At 54.8% G+C, this 20,779-nt stretch overlaps 1 protein-coding gene across 5 annotated transcripts in view; it reads right to left on the bottom strand.

Moving 5' to 3' along the window:
• ARHGAP27 (Rho GTPase activating protein 27) overlaps positions 1-20,779 on the bottom strand; it is a gene marked incomplete at its 5' end in the record, with an annotated part of 33,029 nt that overhangs the window by 10,694 nt on the left and 1,556 nt on the right. For 3 of the 5 annotated variants that reach the window (XM_081218854.1, XM_081218855.1, XM_081218853.1), the window contains one exon: positions 18,931-19,605. In XM_081218854.1, the coding sequence (XP_081074980.1) occupies positions 18,931-19,587 (657 nt within the window). Of the gene's footprint in view, positions 1-3,596; positions 3,654-18,930; positions 19,668-20,779 lie in introns of those variants that run through there. The other 2 variants (XM_081218852.1, XM_081218856.1) reach the window with 2 other exon arrangements.

The following is a 20,779-nucleotide window of genomic DNA, read 5'->3' as shown; positions in this document are numbered from 1 at the left end:
GCCTCTCCTGGCTGACTCCTATTCCTTCTTTAGGACTCAGCTCAGGTGTCAGGATCCAGATCTCTCCCGAGATTTCTCCTGTGTGCCCACCACTCCCAGCCTAGCACCCACCAGAAAGATAAATAATGACACTATCAAACCCCAGGCAGCAGAATAGCATGAGGAGATTAATACTGTTTTCTAAGAATGCATAATGGTACAAGGGAAAAGCAGATTTCAAAAATGTAAACTTAGCACAATTCCAATTTTGTGTTTTTAGAAACTCTCCAAAATGCTAATGGAGGTCATCTCTGGGTAGGGTAATTATAGGACTTGGATTTGGTCTTGTTTAGTTTTTTTCTTTTCTGCAGCATCAAAATTTTGTTCAATAAATCTTTTTTTAAAAACCATAGAGGGACTTCCCTGGTGGCGCAGTGGTTAAGAATCCGCCTGCCAACGCAGGGGACACGGGTTCGAGCCCTGGTCCGGGAAGATCCCACATGCCATGGAGCAACTAAGCCCATGTGCCACAACTATTGAGCCTGTGCTCTAGAGCCTGCGAGCCCCAACTACTGAGCCCACGTGACACAACTACTGAAGCCCGCGTGCTCTAGGGCCTGCATGCCGCAACTGCTGAAGTTTGTGTGCCTAGAGCCTGTGCTCCGCATCAAGAGAAGTCACCGCAATGAGAAGCCCGCACAACGCAACGAAGAGTGGCCCCCGCTCGCCGCAGCTAGAGAAAGCCCGCGCGCAGCAACGAAGACCCAACGCAGCCAAAAATAAATGAATTAATTTTTTAAAAATCATAGAAGTTCCTCTGTTGCTGTAACACCTTCACTAAGCTATAAACCAGGGGTCCCCAACCCCCTGGCCACGGACCAGTAGTGGTCCCCCGCCTGTTAGGAACTGGGCCGCACAGCCCAAGGTGAGCAGCGGGCGAGCTGCTGCGCCCCACCACTCCCCATAGCTGGCATTACAGCCTGAACCATCCCCCGCCTCCCGCCCCCTCGCCCCGGTCTTCCATGAAACTGGTCCCTGGTGCCAAAAAGTTTGGGGACTGCTGCTATAAACTACTCGAGAGGGGAAGCGCCTCCCGCTCAAGGCAGCCTCTCACTGGGCCTTGGGCAGGCGCCTACAAAAACATTCACTTGGCCAGCAAAGATCTGCCTGCTCTGTGCCAGGCACTGTTCTAGGCACTGGGAATGCAGCCGTGGACAAATGGACACAAATCTGCCCTGGCGGAGCTGACACTCTAGTGCATATGTGTGTAAATGGTGGTGGGGTGAGGAGGGCACCAGCCAGGGTGATAGGGAAATGCACCGCACCTCAGTGATGACTGCTGCTAACAAGAAAACAAAAATAGAAGGGGGTGTTGCCATTTGAGACAGTGTGATGGGCCCCAGGCATGGAGGGGGCAGGAAGACCTGTGTACACCAGTCCACTCCTCTCCCTCGCTCCACAAGCTCCTGTGTGGCTGAAATGGGACCTTCGCATGACTTCTCTCTCTGTGTCCACAACAGCCCTCCTGTGGCATCCTGTATTCCAACCACACTGGCCTGCTGACCCTCCCCCAAACACAAAAGGCATCTTCTTACCCCCATGCCTTTGCTCCAGATGTTCCTGCAGCCTGGAAACCCACCACCCTCCCTCCCCATTCCCTGCTGGTCCAAATCCTGCTCCTCTGCTGGTGCTCAGCTCACAAGCCTCACCTGGGGGAGGCTTTCTCCCTCGGATGAGAAGTCTAACCCGCTGGCACTCTGCTTGTCGCTCTGTTGGGGCCCGATGGCATTCTGCCTTGGTGGTCCGTTCATTGGCCACCCATCTGCCTAACTTCTCTGCCCCCAAAAGGCAAGAGTTTCTTGAGATCAAGACCCAGGATGATGTAACTGACCATAGTCGACGCCCAGGAGATGGCCCAGTGCCCTGAGCCACACAGCCGATCCATCAGAAACACTTACTGAGACCTCTCTGGTGGTCCAGTGGTTAAGACTCCGTGTTCCCAATGCAGGGGGCCCTGGTCAGGCCCTGGTCAGGGAACTAGATCCCACATGCCACAACTAAGAGCCCGCATGACGCAACTAAAGATTCCGAATGCTGCTACTAAAAGGTCCCACATGCCGCAGCAAAGATCCCACGTGCCGCAAATAAGACCCGGTGCAGCCAAGTAAATAGATAAATATATTTTTTAAATGCTTTATAACAAAACAAACAAACAAACAAACACACTAACTGCATGAGTACGCAAGTCAATTCCATGCCAAACTTCAGTAACAAACAAAAACCAAACACACCTGATATTACAGGAGAGACTGGGGTTAGCTTTGAGCAAGAACTTCCTGAAAATGAGAGTTCAGGCACAGGAACCAGGGAAATCCTTGGGAGAACAGGATGCAGGCAGCGGGTGGAGGAAAGGGGATGACCGGACACACCTCCTACCCACCCCAGCTGGACCCACTGAGGCAGCGGCCTTGCTCATCCCGGGGACAGGGGCTGGAAGGGTGCCAAGGAAGGAGACAGGCTCTTGGGAGTGGGGATTTCCACGTGGCCAGGCTGCTGGCCTTGGCTCTGAGTCCACGGGGAGCCCCAGGCTGGTCGGGCTGATCGGGACCTTGTACAAGGAACACCCCCAGCCGGTAGAGAGGAGATTTGGGAGGTAGAAGTTGAGGCCCCCCACGTGACTGTCACCAGGAAGAGAAGACACAGAATTACACGGGGGAGCTCCAGACTGCAAATCAGAGGCCAAACGGGGGCAGGGCAATGCCCCTTGGAGGGAAGCACAGTCTAAGGATTGGAGCTGCCCCAGAGACACAGGCAGCTTTGGAAGGTTGTGAGGGGCCTTCGTCTGAGGTGGGCAAGCAGAGTCGAACCCCTGCTAGGGATGCTGCAGCGCTGTGCAAAGAGCTGGACTGCAGTAGCCCCGAGGCCCTTTCAGACTCTAGAACTCTCTGTAGAGCCCCCGCAGTGCTGAGATAGAGGTACTTTCCTCTCCTGGCAGAGCCTCAGACAGGCTCAGACTGGCTCCTGGAAGCCAGGTGGTGAAGCCAGGCCCTCCAGGCCCTCAGGCCTTCGAGGAGGAGCGCTCCCCGGTTAGAGCAGGGCTGCCGCCCCTCCCCCAGCTCCTGGAGGCCCAGACTAGATGCAGACACAGCCCGTCAACAGGGGTCTGACTAGGGCACCAGGGGCTCTTGGGCCCCAGATCCCAGTCGTGTTAGAGACACAGGGGACACTGAGCGGGAAAGAGACAGTGGTCCTCCCACCTCAGTCCGGAGAACAGAGCCAAGAGGGGCCTGGCTGTCACCACACCCAGCTGCCCCTGTGCCCCTCTCAAATCCAGTCCCCTCCCCTCGCCCACAGGCAGGTGAAGGGCCTTGCCTCTCCCCTCCCCACCCCCCAGCCCCGAAGCAGGTCACCACCTCTCAGCATCCCTATGCCGCCCCTCTCAGACAGGCGGGGCCTCAGGGGAGGAACGAGAAAAGGAGGGAGGAGTCCCAACCTCCGGGAGGCTCCCTCAGCGGTGCCGGAGGATGGAGGCCCGCCGGCAGCGCCTGACCCCACAGACCCCTCTGCCATCCCCATCAGAGGCTGAGCTCTCCCCCCAGTGCCAGGGTCCCCCCTACCTGTCCCCGCAGGCCCCGACTCCGCCTCCTGGTCAGCTTGGCCATGATGTCCACCATCCTGGGCCCCTGAGCTGCTGGGATGGAGCCCTGGGAAGGCTTTGGGGGTGGAGCTAAGGGGCACAAGCCCAGGGCTGGTACAGGGCAACAGGGAAACAAGAAGTTGCCTTGCGATGGCGGGAGGCTGAGCCTCCAGCCCATTTCCTGTCAGGGCTGCGGAAATGCTGCCTGAGAAGGAAGCCGCCTGAGACAGGGTGGGGTGGAGTCAGGTAGGGGTACCTCGGGGCAGGGGTATTTTATGTCCAGGGAAACCACTGACCCCCCCACTCAGTGCTCTGAGTACCAGGGAGTTCTGAATCCCAGGCCCAGACACAGACGCGGAGCAGGCTGCACAGAGGGCGGCACTGGGCCCGTGGGTGGGGGAGGGGTGGGCTGCACAGACGGGGGCCAGCAGAGGGGGCAGCTGGGTACTGGGGCCTGGGCTGGTGTAGACAGGACAACGAGTGGCCGTCAACTCCTCCAAGGCCCAGGGAGGATGTGATGGAAAAGAGGAAGCTTGTGTGTGGGGGGATGTCTCAAAGAGGAAGGGGTCTGGGCAGACGTGGTATCGCAGGGAGCTGGTGTCTGGACCCCTCCAGCCACGCGGACGACAGGCGGGGTTCTGGCCACACCACCATCTACCCGCCTGACCGCCTGGGTCCGCCTCCTCCAGCCTTGGTCACCAAGACGCATGCGTGCACCCTCACCTGCGTGCCCACACACACGAGCAGGTACGCCCGGGCCCCTCCCCCGCCCTCCAGGGACCCAGAGAAGGGGATGGGGACTCAGCCCCCCACCCCACCCTACCCTCAGAGCTTTCTTCTGGCCTCTCCTCTCTTCACCCCCTCACCAGGTGGGTGCCCACAGAGGGCACAGCAGGTCCTGGATGAGAAGCTGTGGCCTCTCCTCCGAGCCTTTGGGGTCCATCTTGTCTTTATTAATCCCCTCAGAGGTGCTTCCTCCTCAGCCCCAAGTGCCCACCACCCGGCAGCCCGCAGGCTCACCCGCAGTGGCTGAACAGGACGCTCTGACCCTCACCCTCCCACCTGCATCCCAGGGCCCTCATCTCCCATTTCAGCAATCCCTCACCCCCCAGCCCTGGCTCTCCTTCCTTCCCGGCCCACATCCCCCAGGCTCTCCTCCCCTGCACCCACTGTGGGCTCAGGACAGGGACACCCAAGTCGAGCCAGGCGTGGTGTAGATTTGGGGTGTGGAACACTTGGGGAGACCCCATTCAGAGCAAGTCTGAGGCCTATGCCCCACTCTGCCCTCAGGGCTCTAGTATCACTTCACTACCATCCCCTGTGCCCCAACTCAGAAGCCAGCAGCCCAGGGGCAAGACTAATCCCCCAGAGAGGCCTGGAGTCCTCACTTGTCACACATATGGCACATCACATTGCCCCCACCCTGAGGGCCAGGGAACACACACACACACACACACACACACACACACACACACACACAGTCACCAAGAGAGAAGGAGCCAAGCCCCAGAGAAGGGAAGAATCTCTGTAAATTCCAGAGCAGCTGAGCCACCAGGGAGGAGCTGGGGTGGGGAGGGAAGACAGGAGGACAGGTGCGGGCACCTAGGCCCTCAGCACTGCCCCGCAGGAGAAACTGGGGAGCAGGGTCTCCCTGTGGCAGGGACCAGGAGTGACAGTGAGGGGATGGCTGGGACCACAGAAAAGGCAGGCAGCACCCCGCCCACTGCTCCTCCCCTCTAAGAGGCCTGGCTCCCACGCCTGGGGTCTCCCTCTGGGCTCTGGCTCCACACTTCAGGGACCGAGCAAAACCCACGCAGCTGTGGCCTGTCCTGGTCACCTAGGCTGGCTCCTGAGGCCTCCTGCCTGGGCTTCCCCTCCCCCGGGGAGAGGAGGTGTTGACCACAGGGGCTCCCCAGCAGGGTCCTCCTCGCTCACCACACCCTGGCGCCTGGAGAGGCACGTGCGGCGGGGAGGGGACACAACAAGCCAGCTGCATATCGCCCATCTCTCCAAAACTCTCATAGAAGTATCAGGCCAGGAAGCAGGTGCAACCAGAAAACCCTATCAGCTCTCTGGGACCAGAGGCAAAAGAAATGCCCACAGACCAGTGACTGAGCCTAGGGGCTGGCTAAGGGGGGCCGGGGGAGGGGGGGCAGGAACTCCTTGGCTGCCTCTGAGCCTGCTCTGTGCCACCCGGGCTGGGGTGGAGGGGGAAGCGGGAATGAGTCGTGATCTTTGTCCCCAGGGCCTTAGCCGTGTACAGAACCGCCCCTGTTCTGACGTCTGTCCCTCCTCTGAGCACACCTTCTTCAGCACAGAGTCCAGGCCTCACTCCGTATCCACCCCTAACCCTGAGCGAGGGGTGCACCACCGTGCAGTGGGGAGCCATGCCTGGCCCCGCCCCGTGAGAGGCACTTAGTGTGAGATTCCAAACACAATGACCTGGGGTGAGGTTCTTCTCCTGGGTTTGGGGCAGAAGCGCCATTCAATTAAAGGGAAAAAAGAATGGAGCCAGAGTTCAGAGACCTGGCTTCTTGTGTAGACTCTGTCTCAGTGTCTCTCTGGGCAGGCCCTGGAATCTCTGGACCTCAGTTTCTTTATCCATAGAATGGGCTGTCATTCTCTCCCCCCCCAAAGGGTTGGTTGGTACAAAAGAGTCAAGCAGGTACCTGAGTTCCCACACCCACATGGGGACATGGGGAAGAAAGCAGGGTTGCACTTCTGCTTTTCTGGTTTGGGGTTTCAGTTGGGTGCCCTTGGCTCTGGACTCTGCTCCCAGCCTCTTGGTGCCCATCTCCTGGGTGCTTGGTGTCTCATCTCTGCTTCTCACTCCACTGTGCTAGGAAAGCTCAACCAGCTTTATTAGCTTAACAACTTGCAACTGTATCTCCAGGTTACTTGGTGGGGTGAGGCCTGGGGTGGGGCCCCTTCGCCACTTACCACCCCCTGTGCTCCGAGGAAGGCTGGCAGACACCCAGGAGGTCTCCTGCTGCTGGGCCAGGAGGAATCAGAAATGGTCTGTTGAGGACCCCACTGGCCAGCAAGCGCGGTGATTATGAGCCAACCTCAGGAGGTGGGAAAATGGGACCGGGTGGTCATCTTCTGCCACCCCCTCAAGCGAATCTGTCCCTGTGCTCACCTTTCCTTCTCCCTCCCCTGATGGAGGTGCAGGGTCCTCCTGTCCAAGCCGACCTCCCCAACGGGCCCGGGAACCTGACTGACTGTCATTTGCTCAGAAGCTGCCTCACCTCTACTCTCCAGCCCCTTCTCCAGCCTTTGTCCCTTTGGCATTTCAACAAACTCAAGGTCTCTCCATCTTGGAAAGAAAAAAAGTGTGTCCCAGGACTCAGCCCTCCCCTCCTCCTTTTCAGAGCCAACTTCTTGAAGGAGTGCGTTCACCCACCATCTCGCCCAGATACCCAGCCCCCTGCCCGGGTCTCCCACAACCTCCTCAATGACTAATTTGGTCCTGGTCTGTCCTGACTCCTCTCTGGTCCTTAGTCCTTATAATTCTCCCCCTCCTGGACTGCCTCAGGCCGTGGCCTCTTGGTCTGTCTCCTTCCTCTGTCCATCTCCTGGGTGCTTGGTGTCTCATCTCTGCTTCTCTCTCTACTGTCCTGGCAAAGCTCAACCAGTTTTATTAGGTTAACAACTTGCAAGGTTGAGAAATCCAACTCCCCCCTCCCCCCGCCCCAGGATGGCCTTGGTACACTGAAAAGTCGCACAAACCGAGTTCATCTTCATCCTCCTCCCCATCTCAGCATCACCTCTGCTGCTCAAGCAGAAACCTAGAATCATCCTCGATTCCTGCTTCCCTTGTATCACCTGTCTCGGAGCCCTGGCGATCCAGCCTGCGGAAACCTTTCAGACCTCCCAGTCCCCAGGTAACACCAGGGTTAGGGGAGCACGGGAACATCACCACAGGGAAGCCAACATTCAGATCTAAAACAGACATTCTACAGGACAACTGGTCTGGTCTCTTTAACAAGTCCACGTCAGGGCAGAAGAAAAGGAAGGGGGTTGTCAAGGGAGATTTAAGAGACAAATGCACTGAATGCATAGGATTGGATCCTGGTTTGAACCGGCTGTGAGAGACTTGTCTTAGGATAATGGGGGAAATCTGACTATGGCTTGGATCTTAGAGGATATTAAGGCATTAATGTTAATTTTGTTAGATATAATAACGGTATCACGGTGATAGAGAAAAAGATAATTTTTGATCATTTTTAGGAGGTGCATGCTGAAGTTTCCAAGGGTGAAATATAATGAACTCTGGAATTTGTAACTTTTATCATTTTATTCTTGGCAAAAAAGATAGAACAAACATGGAAAACAGTAACTGTTGAATCTAGCTAATAAGTATAATTATATTCACTTCAGTATTCTTTTTTCTTTTTGGTATGTTTGAAAATTTTCATAATAGAAAGAAAAAAAACCCTCAAACTTTTTTTTTTTTTCTATTCTTCATCCTCACTGTTGCTACTCCACAAGGTATTCATTATTTCTTATCTGCAAACAGACCGGCCCTTCCAGCTCTCCCCTACTCCCAATCTGTCATGGACAAAGGAATTTCTCTCCCTTTAAGATATAGTTCTGGGGCCAGGGATTTCGAAATATAGCAGCTTAAACATGCCCTGCTTCTCTTCTTCTCCCAGCTGCTACCCTCTACTGCCCAAACCAAGTGGGAGCTGGTGCAGGTGAGTGGGCAGGACCTGGCTGGCACAGGTGAGAGGTCCTGAGACAGAGGCTGGGACCCGGGAGACCCTGGTGTAGACTGCCCCTGCCACGGGACTTCACCTAGGGTGAAGGCAGGGGGAGCCTTGTCCAGACCCCTTGCCCCCAGGAGCTGACGGGGAGCCAAGCAGGTGGGCTAAACACCCTCTGTCCTTAAGGCTGGGCCTGCCGAGGAGGCAGGGAGAATTCATACTGGCAGAGACCACCGCTGCTCTAGGGACCCCCCACCAAGCTCACCCCCAGCCCTGATGAGCAAAGACTCATAATAAACTCCACTCCTCTGATGGCCCAGGGGCTGGAGAGAGGTGGAACAAACAGAGCCACCAAACTGGCCACTGCTATCAGACCCCAGTACGACTGGGACGCAGGACACGCTAAAGACGCCATCACAAATCATGGCAGGAAGAAGCACTTGTCAGTAAAGGGGGATGGGACGACTGGATGACCATCTGGAAAGAAAAGGTGATTAAAGGTGAGTCGCCATCGCTCTCTGTCCACTCAGACATACCCCCAAAGGACCAAAGATTCAGATGTTAAAAGTGAAGCCATAACAACAATACTCAGAGAGGAAAATATAAGCAAAATTCTCTTTTAAAAAAAGCCTTTGTGGGATTTCCCTGGAGGTCCAGTGGTTAAGACTCTGCACTTCCAATGCAGGGGGCGCGGGTTTGATCCCTGTTGGGGAACTAAAATCCCACATGCCGCATAGTGCAGCCAAAGGGGGGGAAAAAAGCTTTAGTAACAAAGACTCTAAATCTAAACGCCATAAAATAAGTGAGTTATACATTTGACTACATAAATGTATTTTAAGAAAACTTGTGTGGCCAAAAATTACCATTAGCGAAGTCAAAAGACAAACTTTGACAAGGGATTACAACTCATGTAATAGACAAAGGGTGATTTTCCCTACAGAAAGACCTCCTGGAAATCAACAAGAAAAAGACCAATAATTCAACAGATAAATGGGCAAAGGATAGGAACAGGCCATTCACAGAGAAAGAGAAACAAATAGTCCTCAACTATGTAAAAAGATGCTCATTCTCACTGGAAAGAGAAATGCAAATTCAAGCTACCTTAAGATAATACATTTTACTGTCAGATTGGCAGAAACCAAAATTTTGATGACACTCAGTTGGCAAGGCTGTGGAGAAACAGTCGTGCTCATTTGCATTGGTGGGAGAGCAAATTGCTATAAGCCCCACCCACAGCAATTTGGCAACATCTAACAAATACCTACTGTTTAACCCTTCAACCCAGCAACTGTACTTCTGGGATTTAGCCTCGATTTACCTGTACAGGTGTAAAAGATTATTTATTATAGTGTTGTTTGTCATAGCAAAAGATAGGACACAATCCAAGTGTCCATCAACAGCGGACTGGTTAAATGAATTATGATACATCCCTACAATGGGAAACCATGTAGCTATAAGGAAGGATACTTTCTGTGTACAATCTCCAAGATACACTGTTAAATCAAAAAGGCAAAAAATAACAAGATGTAGGACCCTGTGTCCTGCATACTATCTTTGTGTAAGAGAGACAGAAAACAATCAAATATATATTGATACCAGTTTGTGTTTGTATAAAGAAACTCTGGAAGAATAGAAAAAGAATTAATAAAAGTGGTGACTTTTGAGCCAATGGAGAACAGGGCATGGAAGCAACGGTGTGTGTGAGAATTATTGCTATATACTTTTTAATATTGCTTTGATTTTTTTTAAACCATGTAAGTATACTACCTGGTTTAAAAAAAACAAAAACAGCCTGGAGGGGTGGGATAGGGAGGGTGGGAGGGAGACGCAAGAGGGAGGGGATATGGGAACATATGTATATGTATAACTGATTCACTTTGCTATAACGCAGAAACTAACACAGCATTGTTAAGCAATTATACTCCAATAAAGATTAAAAAAATCAAAAATAAAAACATCTTGAGGCTATTCGAAACATAGAGGGCTGTAAAATATAATTACAACATGAACAAAAAATAAAAACTCTTAAGGAGATTCAAGTAAGGCACAAAAGAAGGAAAAAAAGGACTATTTTAGAACTCAAAATATATTGTTGTTCTACTAATTGAAGGAGAAGATAGTCACTCTTGAGATTCAAATGTGTGGCCTGGGAGATCAAGCAGAAAAATATCTCAAACCTCAGAGCAAAAGCACATAGAGATGGAAGTAAAGAGGGAAAAGATAAGAAACTGGTGGGATCCAGCCAGGAGAGCTAACATGCAAAGGAAAGAAAAAGTAAAAGAAACAATAATCATGTGACAAAAAGATTTCCCTAAGCTGGAAAAAGACCCAAGTCTACAGACTGACAGTGCTCTGAGAGCTCCAGGTGGGTTGCTGAGAAAAAGAATCCTCATCACACACATCCTCTACAACACACTGGATTAGGAACCCCAGGGAAAAGCAGAAGCCACTAATGACGAGCAAAGTGCAGCAGGACAACAGATCAACAGGGAGAGAAAAAGGGAATCAAGAGCAACCTGACTGAAGGGGAAAAGAAAACCACAAGGTAAACCACTAAATGTAAAATAAACCATTAGTGGGATTTCCCTGATGGTCCAGTGGTTAAGACTCCGCGCTCCCAATGCAGGGGGTCCCGGTTTGATCCCTGGTCAGGGAACTAGATCCTGCATGCCGCAACAACTAAAGACACCACGCGGCAACGAAGATCCCCGCATGCCGCAACTAAGACCTGGCGCAGCCAAATAAATAAATAAATAAATAATAAAATAAAATAAAATAAACCATTAGTAATAAAATCAAGGACAGTGTATCAATTGTTCAATGAAATGTGAACAGATTGAATTATCCCATTAAGAGACAGCTTGGGTTTTAAAAAAAACAGTGATATGATATGTACAAGAAATACACTTAAAAGATGATAATGGTTGAAAATAAAAGGATACTGAGAGAGCAGCAAGTGCAAAAAATAAAATAAAATGAAATAAAAAGGAAGTATGGCCATATTAATAACAGAAAGGTGGAATTTCAGGTTTAAACACTAAGCAGGATAAAAAGGGACATGGCATAATGATACAAAGGAACGATTTGTGATGATAGGACAGTTAAAACCTGTATGCTCCCAATAGCATTATAGTTAAACAGAAAAAGCAAAAACTATTAAAAGTACAAGAAGAGGGCTTCCCTGGTGGTGAAGTGGTTACGAATCTGCCTGCCAATGCGGGGACACGGGTTCGAGCCCTGGTCTGGGAAGATCCCACATTCCGCGGAGCAACTAAGCCCGTGCGCCACAACTACTGAACCTGCGCCCGTGCTCCACAACAAGTGAAGCCACCGCAATGAGAAACCTGCGCACCGCAGCGAAGAGTAGCCCCCGCTCACCACAACTAGAGAAAGCCTGCGTGCAGCAACGAAGACCCAACACAGCCAAAAATAAATAAATTTTTTTTAAAAAGTACAAGAATAAATTTAGAGAGAATTTGAGTGGGAGATTTAATAAACCTCTATCAGAATCAGAACAAAAGACAAAAAAAGAAGCATACAAAGGAAATGCATCTGAATAATATAATCAATAAACTTGATTTGATACATATGGACCCTTACATCCCTTAAACAGAAAATATATACAGTTTTTGTAGGTCTATGAAAAACTTTGAAAACTTAAAAAGGAACACTTTCCTGGTAAAATACGAAAAGGCCAAAATTAACTACAGAACCAGTGGAAAACTTGAAAAGACTAATTACCATTGATGAGAAGAAGAAAAAAAAATCTGTCACTACAAAAGCACCAGGTCCAGAAGGTTTTGCAGGAGGCTGAACTGTAGAAACCGTTAGGATTCACCTCTGACATCCCCTCCCTGGACAGGAGGATTGTAGATTTCCCTCTCACCTGAGAGATCCCGGGAGGGGGGCTTCTCGGACGTGCCCCCCACAGCACCGTGCAGTGGCATTTGCCACAAGATACTGTAACTGTCATTTACTTGTCAATCTCTCCCCCTGGACAGTAAGCTACCTGAGGGCAGGGACCACCTCTGATTTTTCATTGTCTCCCAGAGCCTGGTAACATCACCTGCCATTTACTGAATCAAGGAACGTGGAAGTGAAAAAGTACAGCATAATTGTCAGCACACTGGGATGCCTGTAAAACTCCCCAACATGTAAGCCTAGGAAAGCAGAATGGATGGAGAGAAACCCAAATCCTAAATCATTAGATTGAAGTTCCCTCTCCCGCCCCTTTATCCAAATATTTTCAATGGGGTTAAACTATTTTTATAGGGAAACAGTAAGTTACAAGTTCAGACAAGGCGAGGAGCGCTCCAGTGTATAATGAGGAGTGAAGGTGGCTGGCAGGGTCTGGAGGCAGGTCCCTTCTGGGCTTCCTCTCTCGGGCCCAAGTGGGCCCAGCCTCCAGGACAGACATGAAGCCTAGACATGGAGTCCTGGCCCACTCACCTTCATGCTCCCGGTGGACCTCCAGGCAGGTCAAGGAGAGGATGCAGGGTGGCACCATGGAGCCCAGAGCCTGGGCTGGACAAAGGGTCCTGCAGGCCTCACCTTGCCTAGGCAGTAGCTCTGGAAATCCCCTCAACACCACAGTCCTTCCTCAATTTGGAAACAGTCTCTGAATTTTAGCAAGCACCCCTTCCCGGGATGCAGCGCCGGGAGCCCCATTTCCCTCAACACCAGCCAACATCAACTATCCCCTCGCTGATCCACTTAGATCCAGCTCCAAATCTCCCCAACACTCTGCCGTGGAACCTTGGCCATGTTCTGATCATCAGCTACCTCCGGTCATGATCATGGGCTTTCCCATGCCCGGGACCTGGCACTGACAGGCCATCGGGGCTGGCTTTCAGTACCGACTGCCTGACCCCTCCCACTGTTGGACTGACAGCTCCAGGAAGGGCAGAGAAAATAGATACAGAGTGAGGCCAGCTGCCGGAGCCCAGGAAGGAAGTGGGGAGGCAGGTGGGCTTGCCGCAGGGTCGTCTCAGGAGGCCTGGGGGCTGAAGGGAACCGGGTGAAATGAGGCCCAGGCTGGGGGAGCGGGGGAATCACCCAGTGACAACAGTCTGCAGGGTGGGAGGTTGCTCCTTTCTGCCTTGGGGGCAGTGGGCAGGGGGGCCTCTCAGTGGGCAGGAATGCGGGGTGAGGATGGGAGGGAGCTCCCCAAGAACCCGCTCTTTCCCGAACCAGGTCATAGGCTGGGCAGTGGGGCTCCCGGGTCAGCCTGGGGCTGCAGGTGAGTCACGGGGAGGGTAAGTTCAGGCCACATGTCAAGAAAGTAGCTGGGCCACCCCAGGGCAGCTGCCCTTGCTGGGTGGGGGTGGGCTGAGTTGTTGGAAGGAGGGCGTATGGACAAGGGGACTCAGTAGGTCCTTCGCTTGGCCTCGGCTCCCCTGTTCTTACCAGCCCCCCGTTTTAGAAGGCCCCCTGGCTGGTCCCAAAGGGGGCTCCAGGTGGGTCAGCCCAAGGCAAGTTCCCTTATCTCCATCACAGCTGCCTGGGGCTGGCCCTGGAGTCTGTCCCAGGGAGTGCGTGCCAGGGCTGGGATCCAGAGAGGAGAGTGGGGCACCTGGCAGCAGGGGTCACCGGGTGGGTTCTAGGGTACAGGGAAAGGCCGGGAGGGGAGTCGGGGAGAGCGTGGGAAAACCACTGTGGCACGCCCCTCCTCCCCCCAGGGTCCCAACTCTTTGGGAGGCGAAAGGTCACTCACGGTTCCTGGCAGAGGAGGAGGGAGCAACGAAGGCCCTAGGGTTCCTTCCAGTCCAGAACCCGCTCAGGTGCGGTGCCTCCTGGGCTGTTTGCATAAGCAGCTGCAGAGGCCAGGGCTGTAACGCCTTCCTCCCTGGGGCCAATGCCCCGGCAGCAGGGGCGGGCTCCAGTTCAGGTGGCCAGCCTGGGCCTTCCCACCTCTGAGTCATCTTGGGGCAGCGATGGTGACCACACCCTGAAATCCCGGAGTCAGGACAGCCCCTCGCCCAGGGGTGACCCCGCAGCAGCCACCGGGGAGGAGTCTCAGAGGTCCCTTCCTCACCAGGCTTCCCTGGGCTCTCAGGGTGCCTCCCGGCGGGTGTGCGTGGCTGGCGGGGATACAGCCCCCAGCTCACCTCCCGCCCGCCTCAGAAGGGTGTGCTTCTGGCCCCTCCTGGGACATCTCATTCTCAAGGGGGGCGTTTGGAATCCCTGCCTCCTCCGTGCCCCCATGCCCACGGCTGGGCACATATGGAGCACGCAGAAAAGTGAACACTTGGGAATTCCCTGGCGATCCAGTGGTTAGGACTCGGCGCTTCCACTGTCAGGGGCCCAGGGTTCAATCCCTGGTCAGGGAACTAAGATCCCGCAAGCCGCGCGGTGCCGCCAAAAAATACCCAGAAGTGAACACTTGTTTGCGTTGGGTTTGTACTGTCCTTGCTGAGAACAGGGTGGCCAAGCCTGAAAGCCACCTGGCTGAGACTGAGCCTGGTAGTCAGGGTGGGGTTTGGGGTCTGGAGGCCTGCAACTGCTCTGGAAGCAGCTACCTCCTGGTCGTGTGACCTTTGGCCAGTCACTAAAGCTCTTTGAACCTCTGTTTGTACTCAGGACAAACGTTGGGGGGTACCCATGCCTGCCTTCCGGGCTGCTGGGAGGATAAGTCTTTGAGAGCCCACAGGACCGTTAGCCCCTTTGGCACAGGGACTGTCGTGTCTTACCGTGCTTTGTGTCCCAGTGGCCAGCACACGCTAGATGCTCACTGTGTGCTTCCCCAGCCAAGTGAATGGTTAATGACGAGGCTATGAAATGCCCCACGTGGTACAGGCTCCTCTCTTCTGGCGGGGACAGTCCCTGCCTCTGCCAATTGTCCTACCCTCCTCGCCACCATCTCTGCTTGTCCAATGGTCCATCAAGTGGACACTGTTCCTACCCCGCCAATGACCCCATGTCACCTCCACGCACACATCCTTGCTCCTCCTCAGAGGAAGCAGGTCCCTTCCCCTCTGCTCTGGGTCCCTCCCTCACTCCTTTCTCCTGGGATCTCATCCCTTCAAGACCTTCTCACCATCCTCAGCCTCCCCCTCTTCCTGCGCCTTCACTGAGATTCGGGGGAGTCTCCACCCTAGATCTGCACCCGCATCTGACCACACGGGTCTCCCTCCCTGCTAAGCTTCTGAGAGTTGTCTACATGCTCTCTGTGTCCTCACCTTCATTTCTCTGACCCTTTGCTCTCTGCCTTCAGCAACCCCTTGACCAGCTTCTGATAAGGTGGCCGCTGACCTTCTGGTGGCCACTACCGATAAATGTTCGATGGCCTTCATCTAACTCCCCTTTTCTCTGGGCACTTCCCCTCGGCTTCTGGGCCAGCACTCTCCTGCTCTTCCTCCTTGTTCCCTGACTGTTCTTTTCCCTTATGATCCTCTCTCCTCCCTCTGTCAGTCACCCAAATGCAGTAGCCCCAAGGCTGTTCGGGTGCTCCTGTCCTCAAGTCCACATTCTCTCCACACCCATGGCTCCTCCATCACAGGCTGAAGGTCTCCTCCTGGACGGCAGCCCCAGCTATCCGACTGCCTACTGGACCAGGCAGGGCCAAAGTGGGCACCGCGTCTTTCCTCCACCCCTGCCTCCCCAGTTATCCCGGCTGTGAACAGCACCACTGTCTGCCCCAGTGTGCAGACTGGGAGACTGGAGCTCCTCCTGATTTCCCACCCACCCCCTCGACCCATCAGCCACCAGGTCCTGCCGAGTCTACCTCCCAAATCTCCCATTATCACTGCGTGCCTGGGAGACCATGAAGGTCCTCGTCATTCTCCAAGGCCCAGCCACAGGGGTTTTTCCTCAATCCCCCTCCCTTCTCTGCTGAAAGCCTTCCAACAGCTGCAGGATAAAGTCCAAATTCCTGACAAGAGCCCATGAGCCCACGCTCAGCAAGACACCATCCACTCCCAACCCCAAGCCCCCATTCCTGAGCCCCAGCTGTAAGGCCCCAAAGGTGCCGCATCTTCCCGCACCTCCACCTCTGCCCACGCGCCCCGAGTGTAGCTCCATCACAGGTGGCCTGTGTCAGGCACTGAAGCATCTGTCCCCTCCTCCCAATCTCCCATCCCAGACAGTGAACCCCTCAGAGCTGGAGCTGTGCCTCAGTCACCTTTAGATCCAAAGGCTCACCTGGTGCTTGGCAGGTGTTCAGTCCATTCACATGTAGTGAACGGAGGGGAAAGGTAGGACCTGCTTCTCCTGCAGCCTCCAAGGAGAAAACAGGCAGGCTCACCTTTCAGGAAACTGCTTCTCTAAATTCTACCTTGAACAACTGAGAGCAGGGTGGGATTTCCTTCCCAGGAGGGAGCCACCTGCCCACCCCTGGCGTTTGTCAGGGATGGGGTGTCAAGGGAGGCCCACAGCTGACACTCGAGTAAAGCACAGTCACAGGGAGTGTGGTATTATACCCATTACACAGGGGAGGAAACAGGACCAGAGATGCTAAGTGACTTGTTGAGGTCACACAGTGAATTAGGGCCAAAAGTGGGACTGGGCAGAGCCTCTCTGCCAAAACCCAGGTGTCTGGAAGACACCCCAGTTCCTCCCTGTACAAGCCCTACCGCCATCATCACCTGTGTCCACATACTCCTAACACACCACTGCAGCTGCCGCAGCTACAGAAAGGAGGGGCAGTGACCCTGGCTCCTGGGGTGATTTCTCTTCTCAGGAGGTACCAGGATGCGGGGAGTGGGGTGGGGGGGGTGGTGTCTCCTCTCCCTCTTTCTCCCATCTTGGTCCTGGGCTCATAGGTGGAGTCCCTTGGGCAGACCTGCAGAGCCCCGGCTCATGGTAAGGGGGCTGGCTCTCCCCGTCCCTCTTCAACACATTCGGCAAGGCTCTGGGCCAGGCCCTATGCCAGGTGCTGGGGTTCAGAGAGCAAGGCCAGTCCCTCACCTGAAGGATGGAGGAGTGCACCTCCAAGGGCCAGACAGACATTCCCACCATCACAAGGAAAGAGAATGTGGAGAGGCCCCGGAGTGCGCCGCCGAGAGCCTGCTCAGGAAACGGAGGGGCGCCGGGGAAGGGGTGCTGGCATCCAGCCATGTATTCCAGAGGAGCTGTCTGGTGGGTTAGCAGAGGCGCTTGGCTGAAGGATTCGCCCCATCCCTGCTCCGCCCCCGCTCCGCCCCCGCTCCGGGTCTGGGTCCCTATCTCCTTCCCCACCCACCGCATGCTGTTCTCCGCTCTGGCCACCAGGGGGCGGGTTGGCCCTTGCAGAAACCTTAGCAAAGGTGGCGTGCACCCGGAGGAAAAGATACCCAGTGGGACCTCAGCCAGTCTTGGCTGACCGCCTACTACGTGCCAAGCACTTCCACGCTTCACCTCGTTTAAGGCTCTCAACGCCTCGAATCCTTTGGTATTGTTCTGCATGTACACAAGAGGGCATCGTGGCCGGGGGAATGAAGCGGCTTGTCAGGAGCTGGCAGGTGACCCAGCAGAGTCAAATTCGAGTCTCTGCCTCAAATCCTGAACACTGCACCATAACGATACCGGGCGGAGGGAAGACCCAGGAACTCACAGATGGGGACGGTGCCTCTTTCTTCCCAGATCCAGTCCCTGCACGTGGCAGGCATCAATACTTATTGTCATCATATTGGGTCCAAAGAAGGAAATCAGAGACTCACAAGCTGCAGGGGTCGTCCATCCCCTACCCACTTGATCTAAACACGAACTGAGACCCTGAGAGAGGAAGTGGATTGCCCATAATTACACAGCTGTCAGATGTGGCACATGTCAGAGGGGGCCTGTGCCCTCCACTCCCACCCCACCTCTCCCTGAAAAGTCCCTAAACTTGAAGAAGTCCAGGCCGCCGAAGGATTCTGAGGATGTAAGAGTTTTTAAAAGGTGCTCTTATTTTAAATGATATTTAAATAAAAATTTAAAATTTCCCAAATTTACATATCCAAATTCTGAGGCAAAAAGAACATCCTTGAGATAACTGGACTTCTTTCTGAAACAAAACCATCGAAATTACAAAAAAAAAAAAAAAAAAGGAACTAAAATGTTAGAACCAGTCAAAAAAGGAAGCAGACCCCTGACTTTCACATCCATTATCTCCTCCGACGCCCAAGCTCATGTGAGAAAGGCGAGTCAGTAGAGCCGGCGGCGGCAGGTCCACAGTCCCCTATTTCATTCCGGATACGTTTCGGAATGGTTCGGATTTTAGAAGGTTAACCGGCGCACACACCTGCCACGGGTGACATAACTCTCCCAGCAAGGCTTGGGCAGCAGCCTGTAATCGGGTTTATTTGCACTTCTGCAGCAAAACTTGAATATTCACACTAAATGGGATAAATTAAGGCCGTCCACGGCCGCACATCGGTTCAAGTCAAAGTTTGGCATCAGCTGAGTTACAAAAACCCTTTGGGCTCCAGAGAGCTTTGACATTTGGGAATTGGAGGTAAGAGATCGTGAGTGAGCCTGTACCCTTCTCGTTTCGTGTTTGAGGAAAGTCAGGCTCGGAGTGAGCGGTCCAAACCCGGCGGACACCGCTGCTCCGTGGAGCCCGACGCAAGACTGAGCGGGTCTCCTAGCGCCGCCGCTCGCGGCGGGCGTAACTCCCGCCCGTCTGCCCGCTCCCGGCTCCCCGTGGCGTACCTGCTCCGGGTGCTGCTCCAGCGGCTGGTCGCGCACGTCCTGGATGGCCTCGTAGACGTTTTCGGAGTTGCTGCGCGCCACGGGCCGCGGGCACAACCAAGAGCCCGCCACGCTGCAGGCCTTGAAGCTGCCCCCGCTCCCGAGGAGACCGGCAGGGGGCGCGGCGGTGCGGGCCAGGTCGTCCAAAGACTGCGCGGGCCGCACAGGTGCCACGGGCCTCGTGTACAGGCAGGCGGGCAGGCAGGGCGCCAGGCTTCGGCGCTGGGTTGCTGCGCCGCGCCGAAGTAGGCCGCGCATGGAGCCCGCGCGGCCCCGGGGCTCGGCGGGCGCGCCGTCGGGACCGGCGGGCGCCGACGCTCTCACGAAGCGGTAGTCATAAGCGAGCGGTTCGGGGTCTGCGGGACCCGGAAGGCGCGCGGGCGGCTGCGGGGCGGGGGCAGGGTGGCCGAGGGCCGGCAGCTCGCGCACGTACTGCGCCGGAAGGTAGAAGGGGCGGCCGCCGGGCTCGCTGCGCACGTGCCACCAGTGCTCCGTGCTGCGGCGCAGCAGTCGGTAGCGCTCGTTGGGCTGGATGGCAACGCGGCGCCCGTCCTTGCCCGTGTACTCGAAGGGATGCTCCACCAGTACGTACACGTCCCCCTCGACGTCCGCCGCCATCGCGGCCGCGGCGTGTCCCTGTGGGCAACGAGGAGGAGGGGCGCGGAGGTCAGGGCCGCCGAGCCGGGAAGCGCACCGCACTAGGGAGACGGAAAACTTGGGTTCGAGTACCGAAGCTACAATCGTTTGTGTACGTTCAGGCCTCAGTTTTCCTATCTCTAAAACGGGGGACTCGGATCAAATAATCTCTAAGGTTCTCATTCGTACACTCAGTGATGGAATTAAGACAGCCCTTTCATTCTCTTGGTTGATTGTAAAATTCTATCCCTTGGTGGGGAGATTGTGGGTAATACTGGTCCAGCTTTACAGCCAGGGAAGCTTTGGCTCAAAGAGATGGGGGGTGATTGCCCGCGATAAAGTCGACACCACGTTTGCCTAAAAGTTGACTGGGCCTCAGTTTTCGCGTCTGTGAAGTGGGAAGAATAGCCCATTCCATTACCCCCGTCCCACCCCTCCCCGACGCTTCCAGCCCTCAGGGAATCGCGCCCTTGGCACCCCGCTCCCCAGGCGTGTGCGCCCGAGGCCCGCGGGGACAGGGTTGGGGCGCGGGCTCCAGGAGCGGCCCCCGCTTTGCTCTAGTCTGGGAGTGTCCCTGCCCCGCTTAGTCCAAGGGCCTTGGCGTAAGGGGCCGCGACTGCCGAGGCCGGGGGAACCGGTTCTCTCGGTTGCTCTTTTCTTCCCCAGCGGCTTTGCCACAGACGTGAACCCGGAGCCCGGCCAGCCCAGACCGACCGGCACCGCCCCCTGCTCTCTGGCTCCCATCTCCACCTCCCGAGAGAGGCTCGGCCTTGCGGCCTGCCCCCCTGCCCTGTGATCTCTACATTGCCCCATGAGAATGGCCCCTAGGGAATGCACTTTGTGACAGTAACTACCCGTGCGGTGTACCCCGGGGCCTCCAAAGCTCTCCTGGAGTGATCACCACAACACGCCCCCCTCCACGCCAGCTCAGTCTGGCCCTTGGTATGTTGGGGGAGGGAGTCAGAGCCCAGTTGTAAGCCTGCCTGTGTGGCTGGTCCCTCCAAGCCTTTACATCGACCACACCTACTGACCCACAAAGGTGACCTGGGACCAGCAGCTGGGAGCTTGGCCTCTTGCTGCGTCTGAGGGATCCAAGGCACAAGGTCTGGTCTGGTCTAGCGCTCCTTCTCTTTCTCAAGCTTTCCCCGATGGGGAAGGGGTGTAAACTGAGTCA

This window comes from Mesoplodon bidens (genome assembly GCF_964165515.1).
Source record: "Mesoplodon bidens genome assembly, chromosome: 19".
NCBI classification, from domain to species: Eukaryota; Metazoa; Chordata; class Mammalia; order Artiodactyla; family Ziphiidae; genus Mesoplodon; species Mesoplodon bidens.
The sequence above is the reverse complement of the archived record's forward strand: the minus strand, read 5'-3'. Positions and strand labels throughout refer to the sequence as shown.